The following is an 11,088-nucleotide window of genomic DNA, read 5'->3' as shown; positions in this document are numbered from 1 at the left end:
AGAGATTGTTGTACAGATACACCGACAGATATGTGGAAATTGTTGAATGCAATTCTGATGTGAACAATGTTCATGTTTAAAACATATTTTTGTCTAAGAATGTCATGTAACTGTCTTTAATGTCAAAGTTCATCACTGGAAATATGAGTTTTCATTTTTATCCTAAATAACATTCATCTCAATAGTGCACTCTTGGCCTGCAGAGGTCGCTGCAGATGAAAGATGTTTTATTGATCAAAGGATGTCAAGCAAAAAAAAAAGATTAATTCTCGGAACTAGTACTGAGTTTGTACATTTTGTTTTGTGGGTTTGTTTACAAACAGTTCCAAACTTTTCAAAACACTTTTTCACAATTATTCATTTGATACCATTTAATGACTAATTCTAACAAGCGCATCGTTTAATAATTTGAAAAAAATATGCAGCTCAACTAGTGACTAACAAAAATATATATAATAGGAATTATGAGACTAATTACCTTGCCTTACCTTAATACATTAGAAAGTATTATCGTGTGTATTTCTATCTTTAACCATTAGAGGGTGCTGCTGTGTCTTTTAAAACATATTGTAATAACATGACGTATTAATAAAAACTAGAAATCCAGTTTAATTTTGTATTTTGCTGATAAAAATATGTTGTAAAACATCTATTTTTAAAGTGATTTTCTTTTCACTGTGCTTATTGAATCCCAACATTAAATGACCTTTGGTGTTAAAGGTCAGTTGATTAAGTGTGAGCATCACCATCAGAAGAACAACTATCTCGACACTCACACTTCAAACATCCATCATGATCTGTTGTCTTTGTTGTGTTTGTGTTCAGGGAGTTTTATTCAGGCATGATCCAAGAGTCACTCGGAATATCTGAGGAGGACGACCTTGTGTTCTCAGCTTTGCCGGGGAGGAGGTTGAAGAGTTTATTGTCGCAGCTGAGTTCCTGGGTTCACTCAGTCGGACCCCCGTCGCTCTGGCGCAGGAACCTCTGGAGACATTAAACATACGAGGATGTGGTCTGTGTTCCTGCACTTGAGTTATTCTCTTCTCTTTGTGCAGGAACATTTGTAGAACGATCAAACACCTTTTTCTCCAGGTGTTGAATTTTCGTCCCGCGTCGGTCGATCACTCTCGTCTGGGCTGAAACCTTGAACCTCAGGTGAGCGAGTCGACGCGTCTGTTTGCCCATGAGAAGCTGTGAAGAAAACACACCAGATGAAGGTGATCAAACACCTAGGGATAGGGCTAGGGCTAGTCTTATGGCTAGGTTAGGGTTAGAGTTAGTCTTATGGCTAGGGTTAGAGTTAGGGCTAGGGCTAGTCTTATGGCTAGGGCTAGGGCTAGGGTTAGGGTCCTAATTGACACGGCCGTCCTCGGTCCCCCTCAGTTCTACCTTCATGGAGCTGAGATCTAGATCTCCTGGCCTCAACTCTGCCACAGCATTCAGTCGCCGGAGGACCAGGGTCAGTCGCTGCTCCATGACCTCCTGCTCCTGGTCTTGGTCTGCAAAGATCTTCTGCAAATCTTGGACTTCCCTAAATAGTTTCTCCTGCTTTGCACTCATTACTCGCAAGTCCTTCCTCACCTGTAATTGACAGTGTCACAGCAGATTTGTCTCGATCGGGTTCTGTTGCAGTGATGGGTCGATGAAGCTTCATGAAAGCTCACTAAGTGGCGCCCTCAACAATAATGTGTTGTGTTCAAAGAAATAGATTATAGAGCAGACATCTACTGGGCTCTCAATACAAGGACAATGTTTCACGAAGCATCATCGACACATCAAAAGTGATCAACTCATTTCCCTTTACAACATCCAATAAAATGTGAGCGGCCACTGTTGCTATGAATTGTGGGACTTGTAGTATGCATGTTAAAACAACTTATCAATGTTGGGTCAGTATTAATAGGCATCAAAAAAATGATTGACTTCTTTGGTAAAGGCAACGTTTCTAAAAACGTACACAATATTAATTATTATTATCCATTTTTTTCACAATACATTTTGGTAAGATACTCATTAAATTTGATGATACATAGGTGACCATAAAGGAATAATTAAACATTAGGTATACGATTATTTATGTCACATATTTTAATATAATAGTAGAAAATCAGACAAAGCCAACATGAAAATTAGTAAAAAAAAAAAGAAACTTTTAATGAATAAAACTCGATATCAAAATAATACAAAATAAAATATAATCAGTTTTAAAAAAACATCAGAAAATGTGAGAAATGCTGAATAAAAAGACATTTTCGATTAAATCCCTGTTTTTTACTTATTTATTTATTACTAATTTAATCTCATAGTGAGTTCAAGTAGTTATAGTGTTTCTTTGGAGGCTGAAAGTATTTGACAAAATGTATTTAATTGAGTTGTGATTTTTTTTCAAGAAATCTTGATTTTTATTTAAACATTTATTCTTTTATGGATCTGGATACAGTGATTATTAAATAGGCTCTTAAAAAATATTTTTAGCTACAATATCAACAGACTTTTTGCAGTAAACTAAGGTAAACTTCTCTGTTTCTGTTTCTGTCTTTCCATTTTTCTCACTTCATCGTTTCCCTCCATTGCTTTAGATGGTTTAGAAGTTTTCTTCATCAAACCCTGTTAGAAACATGTTAGAAACATGTGTGTTCATAGTGCGGGAGGAAGGCGTCTCATGACATACTCTACAAACTCAAACAATCAAACGTTTCTCTTTTGCACAATCTTTAAAGTTGAGACGCCGTCATTCACTGTTCAAGATGGTTGTAACTTCATCAAAGGTTAACCAAATAAACTACCAAATGTTTACAGTGAATCATGAGCAAGTTTTATAGCTTGAAACAGGAAATGCAAGATATACTAGAACGTGTTTAAACAAGTGTGAAGTAAATTTTAAAAAATGAACAACCAGACACATGTCAATATATACTCACCCGCCGGGAAATCCGTCCTTCGTACTGGTTTCTCTTCTGGAGTCTTCCCAGGCTCCTGTTCCCCTTCTGCACCTCGGCCTCCAGGTCTCCCTCCTGCTGCTCCAGGCGTCTGCTGACCTCCTGCACCCCATGCAGCAGGTGAGTCAGGCCCTGAGACAGGACCTTCTGCTGGGACACGGGGACGAGGCCTTGCTCGTGGGCAGAAGGACGGACGCCCGGGACCTGCCACAGCAGTCCCAGGATCAGAACCAACAACGGCAGCTCTCGGTGTCTCGTCACACCTCTCGCTGTCATCACAAATGAAAAGAAAAGTGGTGATGAACTTCAGAGAAGAGTGAGGGAGGAGAGTCGTTGAAGGAGGGAGGGTCCGAGTGAGACCACTTTGAACCACCTTGAATATAGAATCAGTTTGAATTGTTGCTGTGTTTTGACATATTCAGAGGTTAGATCATGCATTTTTGTTCCCTTTATTCCGAATAGTTCACTTCATTTATTGTGTGTGATTCTGTCTTCAGTCCACGAGATGGCGCTACGCTCTTTTAAAAATAGGCGAGCGCTATGTTTCTTAAGTCTGCAGGGATTTAAAAACACATTTTAGATGTATTAGAATATGGAATGTACCAGAATAAGGTGATAAGAAATTGTTTCTTAATTGTGGCAGTACTGGTATTCATGCTTACAGTATAGTACGACGAAAAGAACGAGGGAATCCACTGTGAGGGAAAACAAGATAAGCAAAAAGACTATATGGGAAAAGAGTTGTAGGTAATACGTAATATAAGATTGATACACGTATTTCCTTATTTATATTAACGTTCATGTGTATATTTATTTACCAAAAGCCATTTAATGGTGAGTATTGATAAACGTTTAAACATATTTCCAATTTTTTGTTCATATTTATTTTTCCGTGGATGTCTCTATTTACAAACACTTTTTTATAAACTAATGTCACATTCCATATTTGAAATTCCAGGTGATCGGGAAGTAGACTGACTCACTCCACCAGCTCCACTTTGGCTTTGACTCTTGCTCGGCTTATCTCGGAGCTATTCGGAAAATTCAAATAGTTAAAAATGTACTTTGTGCTGTCTTAAAAAAAACACATTCTCTCTTCTAATCCTGGTCTCGAAAAGCGCTATATAAATAAATATTACTTACTTACTTACTTAAACTTATCGTTACAAATGAAAGGATGAAAAAATGCCCCCCTTCATAATATGTACACATTTTTAAAATTAATTATTTGTGTTGTCTTTGATTTATATTTAAAACCTAAAGTGCGATTTAAATGTAGATTAAAGATTTAAGCGACATCATATATTTTCTCCAATCGTTTGTTAAATTTCCTTTCCTTAGGTTCATCAAAAGAGACAAATAAACATTTTAAAAAAATCACTTTGGACTACATGTGCATTCTATGAACAGTTTGTCTCGCTGCTGTCTTTTTATTTTTACTGTATTTTATTATTATTATTATTATTATTATTAGTTTATTATTATTATTATTTTATTTCTACTTTGTTGGTTTTTTTGTTGTTTTTGTTGATGTCCTGTGTCTTTGTACCCTGATATTTCAGATTCAGGTTATTAAATTATTTTGTTATAAAACTGTTTAAATAAAAATGTATATACAGTACATAAAAAAAAATGTTATGGGGGATGAAATATCCTCATGCAACAAAACAATTCAAGGAAGAACAATAAACATGAACCTTCAGTGAATTTATTATTATTAATTTTGACAACCAAATTTACCCGGAAGGAAAAAGAAACTCATGAAAAATGAATCATTTACTTTTATAAAAATCTTGTTAAACACAGTCTCGTGTTTATCATCGACTCCTTCTTACTGAATTTATATTGATAAAGACGTAATGCATCTGTTCATTCTAGTCGTTCTAGCTTCATGCTCTTCAGCCATGAATACTGTTGTCCACTAGTGGGCGATGTTGTATCGCCTGAACTAAAACACACCCACTCTAAAGTAAAGAGACGAAGAATGTTCCGAGGGGGACATTTTCAAATCTTTCAAGGTTTTCAGCTATGAACTGTAAGGCGACAAAAGTTAAAGTTACATAATTGGTCAACATTTATTGGTACATTTTGATTCATAACTTGATGTCTACTTTCATAAAAAGAACTTCGGGCAAGAGATCAACAACCATTGACCACAGAAAATCATCTGATGGGCCACACATGACCCCCATGGGTGAAGGTTGAGACCCCTTATATTAATTTACTAGATACATCTTTGGTCGACTTCACTGAGAACCTTTATGTCTGCGAGAGTTTGCCCAGCTGGAGTGACCCCGGTTGCCTTTCAATACTGGCCCTCGCTGTCGCCCTCTGTGTGGCGCCTTACCTGTGATTAATGGAGCTTTCAGGGGTCACGACCCCGGAGAGACGTGGAGTGACAGAGTGACGGTGAGTGCAAACGCTTGACCGGAGAAGATGGAGGAGAGCCAGCAGCGCGTCGACCTCCGTTCATCTTGGTCGTTCAACCTGTGGATGGGAGTTGTCAGGGGCCAGACTGTACTGGGTTGATGGTTGAATGCCCGAGGACGACTGAATAGATGTGAGAGGAGTTGGAACCTAAAGGTAAAGGTGCATCTAGATGTGTTTTATGTTTAAGGCGAACAGTTTTCTTGTAAAATAATCTTCCAAGTGTTTTTAATGTGTAAGTAAACAAATATAGTGTTTATTTTGTTACTTCCTGACCTGTACTCTGCCTTCTGTTTTGGCCAGTAATCTTCGTTCCTACTTGTACGCTGGACTTTCTGTGGACCAGCGTCAGCTCGTTGCTCAGTTCCACCTCATATTAACCAACTCTGACTCCTGGCAGTTATTTCATCGATTCCCGTAGTTACTCACAGCATTTCATCGACTTTGTTCTCTTTTGTGTTTTACCCTCGATAAAGTCTGGCAGCCACCCCGTCTGGAATTCCTCTATTGTGTTTCTTGGAGTGAGTTAAAAACTGTGCTGAATTCACTTTGTTAGGATTCTTTGGACTTGCGCCTTCCTCTCGTATGTTTTACCGAAGTGTTTCTTTTATTGACTATTTTGTATTAAAATGACCACTTTTTCATAAATTATCTGCACTGCATTGTTATCGTCTTCCTCTCCTTAGTTTAGTGATTCATTGTTTACATTGTTTTTTCTTAATACCGACACACATTTTACCTTGATTATTCTACATTTTTGTAAATATATATTTTTATTCTAAAGCCTCGTAACATAGATACATTTTTTTTACCCCTGAGATATTAACAAATTAATTAAACATATGAATAAATAATGGTTAAAAAATGGCTCCTTAATTTCAGAGCTTTAATAACATATAGGTTCATGTCTTATTTAAACGTGTATTTTCATGTTTTTAAAGGGACATTAACGACTTAAACAATGATTAAACCATCAATTTATTTTCCCTCTCTTCTCATACTAATAATTTACACATTTTGCAGCCATTATTGTGGCTCATTTATCAAACTATTGGTTTTATTTTGGCTTTATATCAGATGTTTTTTTCCTCACTTTATTATTTGAGGCTCCGGATAAGATTTCAACTGGCCCTCCGTCATCATACAGTATGTTTTATTAACGCTTAATTTCTTACTGTAAATCATAAGATTCTATAAGTCTAAGACCATTTTTGCTGAGTTAGAAAAGTGATGACGCTACCACAAGTTGAACGGCTCAAGTATCAGGCGGTGGGTTTTGTTCTTGAGTGATGGAGAAAACAGAGCTTCAGAACTCGATCTACGTTCCTACTCTCACCTGCGGCCACAAGCCGGTGACCCGAAGACGTCTGGTTCGAAGACGACTTCCTCCCCGTTGCTGCGTCCATCTGCACCGACACTAACCACTGCCCCCCCCCACCCCCCACCCCTGCACTAATGGCACTATTAAAGTGTTTCTCGGGGGCCAGAATCGGCCGAGGACGCCTCTTAATAGAGCCGGCGAGTCTCCGAAGTGAAAGTGCAGCCCGGCGACTGCAGTGATATACGCCTCTCCGGGATAATAAGGGATAACAAGATGTGCAAAGTGTTCAAATGGCTAAATCAATACTCAGCGGTTGTCATGGACACGATGAAGATGGTCGGGGGAGAGCGGAGCGTTTACAGGAGGCGAGGAGGGGTCAAACATCAGTGCAGGATGTGTCATCATTTCAAATTAGGTCCGGCGATGACAAGAGGAAGAGGTTTGCTCTCCATGCCTCGCTTGGAAAACATGCTTCGGTTCAGATAAAAACATGGAAATCATACTTTTATCTCAACGTTATGATGAATAATACGATGATTTAAAAACGTATAATCTCGGCTGTTTCTGTACAAAAAAACATGGTCATATCTAAACAGCTTTAAAAAAACAATTTATTTAATGTTTCATGGGATTTTCTATGAATGTGATCCCGGTCCAAGATCCGGTGGAAACTCTCGGTGCAGGAAATGAAAATGTGTTTTTAGCCGTGATCCTCTCTAACATGTTTTTAACGGCAGGGTCGGAGCGATGCTTTCATGCTGTTAACATGAATTTCAAAAAGGTAATAAAAGAAGTGGAATTAGAGGAAAGAGACCAATCACGGGGGAGTGATTTTTCTCCCTCGCTCTCTCAGAGCCTGAACTCAGGGGCATCATCTCGTCGTCTCCAAGGAAACAATTAAGGACCTTTTTCACGGACAAACAGCAGCCTCACCTACAGCTCACATCTCCATACATCACTCGCCTGTGTTTCTCGCACAGCATCGCACTTACACTTCAAATGAATCACACAAAAATGAACCACAAATATTATCTTTAGGATGGAACTAAACAAGTGCCCAAGTGTTGTGATTACCTGATGGTGAGAATGTATGAAATAAAGTGTGATAATGACTCAAATGGAGGAAATGGGTGACGGAGAGATAAGGTGCGATGGGAAGTGACTCAGACTGGATGCGGGAAAGGAGAAGAGGAGGATTGTGGGATTTAATTTGAACTAGATTCATCAGAAATCCAAATTTCAGTAGAAAATTGTTTGATTATAGTTGAAAATAGTTTGATTATTGTTGAAAATAGTTTGATTATAGTTGAAAATTGTTTGATTTTGGTTGAAAATTGTTTGATTTCGGTTGAAAATTGTTTGATCTCAGTTGGAATTGCTTGATTATGGTTTAAAATAGTTTGATTTCAGTTGAAAATTGTTTGATTTCAGTTGAAAATTGTTTGATTTCGGTTGAAAATTGTTTGATTTCGGTTGAAAATTGTTTGATCTCAGTTGGAATTGCTTAGTTATGGTTTAAAATTGTTTGATTTCAGTTGAAAATTGTTTGATTTCAGTTAAAAATCGTTTGATTTCAGTTGAAAATAGTTTGATTATTGTTGAAAATTGTTTGATTATTGTTGAAAATAGTTTGATTACAGTTGAAAATTGTTTGATTTTGGTTGAAAATTGTTTGATCTCAGTTGAAAATTGTTTGATTATAGTTGAAAATAGTTTGATTATAGTTTAAAATTGTTTGATTTCGGTTGAAAATTGTTTGATTATAGTTTAAAATTTTGTGATTACAGTTGAAAATTGTTTGATTATAGTTGAACATTTTTAATAATAGTTTAAAATTGTTTGATTTCAGTTTAAAATAGTTTGATTATAGTTGAAAATGATTTGATTACAGTTGAAAATATTTAATTATAGTTGGAAATTGTTTGATTAAAGTAGAAAATTGTTGAGAAATAGTTTGATAAAAGTTTAACATTGCAAAATAATTTGATTCAACTGCAGTGCATCATGGGGGCTCTGATGGCAGATATATTAGAATGACTAAAAAACATTGAAACTAATTCACACTAAATCCAACTCACTTATTATTACGGTGAACACACACAAGCTCGTTTATCATCTGTTTATAGATTTACTAAATTAGGCATGTCCAGAGCGCGGCGGCCTGGGGGCCATTTGTGGCCCACATTACATTTTTTATTGTCCAAATAAAACCTTTTAAACGTCACACAACTTTGTTTTAAGTCAATAAAAGTGTTGATTATTAATCCTAAATACTGAAACTGTTTTTACAAATGTTGTGTTGAACAGGTTGGAGATATTTCAGCTTTTATTTTGAAACTGTGAGAGAGATACTTCAATACTGTAGAGTCGTGTGAGCGACACGTTCCTACAGACAGTAGATCAAGAAGAATCTTCTGCTTCCACTAACCAAGTCTGACTCCTCCACCAACACCAGGGTTGAACTGCGAGGTCACAGGTGTCGGTACGATTCCATCTCTCACCAGAAGGAAGCTGACAGGTGTGAGGCGTGAGATCAACTCAAGATCGTCTCTGTGGACGAGAGAGGATCGAATTAACCCTTGAGTGGAGAACCAAGAGAACAAGAGGCTCATTATTCAGCAGTCATGAGGTTTGTCTTATTGCGACACACACTTGTAAGTACACACAACTCGACGCTCACTTGTAAGGAAACACAACTCGACGCTCACTTGCAAGTACACAACTCGATGCTCACTTGTAAGTACACACAACTCGACGCTCACTTGTAAGTACACACAACTCGACGCTCACTTGTTAGTACACACAACTCAACACTTAATTGTAAGTAGACATAACTCGACGCACACTTGTTAGTACAAACAACTCGACCAGGCTTGTAAGTACACACAACTCGACGCTCACTTGTTAGTACACACAACTCGACGCTCACTTGTTAGTAAACACAACTCAACGCTCACTTGTTAGTAAACACAACTCGACACTTAATTGTAAGTACACACAACTCGACGCTCACTTGTTAGTAAACACAACTCAATGCTCACTTGTTAGTAAACACAACTCGACGCTCACTTGTTAGTACACACAACTCGACGCTCACTTGTTATTAAACACAACTCAACGCTCACTTGTTAGTAAACACAACTCGACACTTAATTGTAAGTACACACAACTCGACGCTCACTTGTTAGTAAACACAACTCAATGCTCACTTGTTAGTAAACACAACTCGACACGCAATTGTAAGTAGACACAACTTGATGCTCAATTGTTAGTACACAACTCGAAGTTCCCTTTTAAGTACACAACTTGAAGTTTACTTGTGAGTACACAAATCGAAGTTTACTTGTTAGTACACAACTCGACGCTCACTTGTAAGTACACACAACTCAACACTAACGTATAAGTACACACAGCTCAACAATCACTTGTTAGTACACACAACTCAACACTAACGTATAAGTACACACAACTCAACAATCACTTGTAAGTTACACAACTCGACGTTCACTTGTAAGTACACACAACTTGACGCTCAATTGTAAGTACACAACTCGCCGTTCACTTGTAAGTACACAACTCGAAGTTTACTTGTGAGTACACAGATCGAAATTCACTTGTAAGTACACACGACTCAACACTCACTTGTAAGTACACACAATGTGACACTCACTTGTAAGTACACACGACTCAACACTCACTTGTAAGTACACACAATGTGACACTCACTTGTAAGTACACACGACTCAACACTCACTTGTAAGTACACACAACGCGACACTCACTTGTTAGTACACACAACTCAACACTCACTTGTAAGAACACACAACGCGACACTCACTTGTAAGTACACACAACGCGACACTCACTTGTAAGTACACACAACTTGACGCTCAATTGTAAGTACACAACTCGACGTTCACTTGTAAGTACACACAACTCGACACTCACTTGTAGGATCCACTACAACACAACCTGGACAACAGTATTGATTCTGCTCTGATGGTGAAAACCTTCCTCCCAACATTCCTTCTCTCCGTCCACACGTTGGTTTCCTTCCATCTTATTATTCACCTCATCACGGTGTGGATGATGTGCACGACCTTCTGCCATCGTGTGGGAGTTTCATTTGCCCGCCGTCAGCCGGGATTAGACGTCAGGCCTCGTCCACGAGACGGTCAACGCTCCGAGATCAACGCTCCGGATGATGCTGGAAATATTCACTTGTGCAGCAACAAGGCTGCGTAGTTCGTCACATTCACTGTATAAATATTCATATTTTGAGCCAAATATCATGTAATATATATCTTCTAGTCTGATAAACTGAGGTCGTACATTCTTCAGAATTAACTCTATCTCGTGACAACGATCTAAGGATACAAATCCTGTCAAAATAAAACATAA

At 37.9% G+C, this 11,088-nt stretch overlaps 1 protein-coding gene across 1 annotated transcript; it reads right to left on the bottom strand.

Annotated features, from left to right (window-relative positions):
- Window positions 1-216: 216 nt before the first annotated feature.
- On the bottom strand, window positions 217-6,772 carry LOC148079446 (uncharacterized). Its single transcript, XM_087792287.1, has 5 exons — window positions 6,703-6,772; window positions 2,922-3,208; window positions 1,390-1,581; window positions 1,081-1,191; window positions 217-984 (listed from the first exon to the last, which is right to left on the bottom strand). The coding sequence occupies exons 1-5, from the start codon at window positions 6,770-6,772 to the stop codon at window positions 946-948; spliced, it is 699 nt and encodes a 232-aa protein (XP_087648413.1). The 3' UTR covers window positions 217-945.
- Between the last annotated feature and the right edge of the window lie 4,316 nt (window positions 6,773-11,088).

Source organism: Callionymus lyra, chromosome 5, assembly GCF_982586985.1.
Source record: "Callionymus lyra chromosome 5, fCalLyr1.hap1.1, whole genome shotgun sequence".
Classification (NCBI taxonomy): domain Eukaryota; kingdom Metazoa; phylum Chordata; class Actinopteri; order Syngnathiformes; family Callionymidae; genus Callionymus; species Callionymus lyra.
Note: the sequence above shows the minus strand (reverse complement) of the source record. Positions and strands in the feature narration are given on the sequence as shown.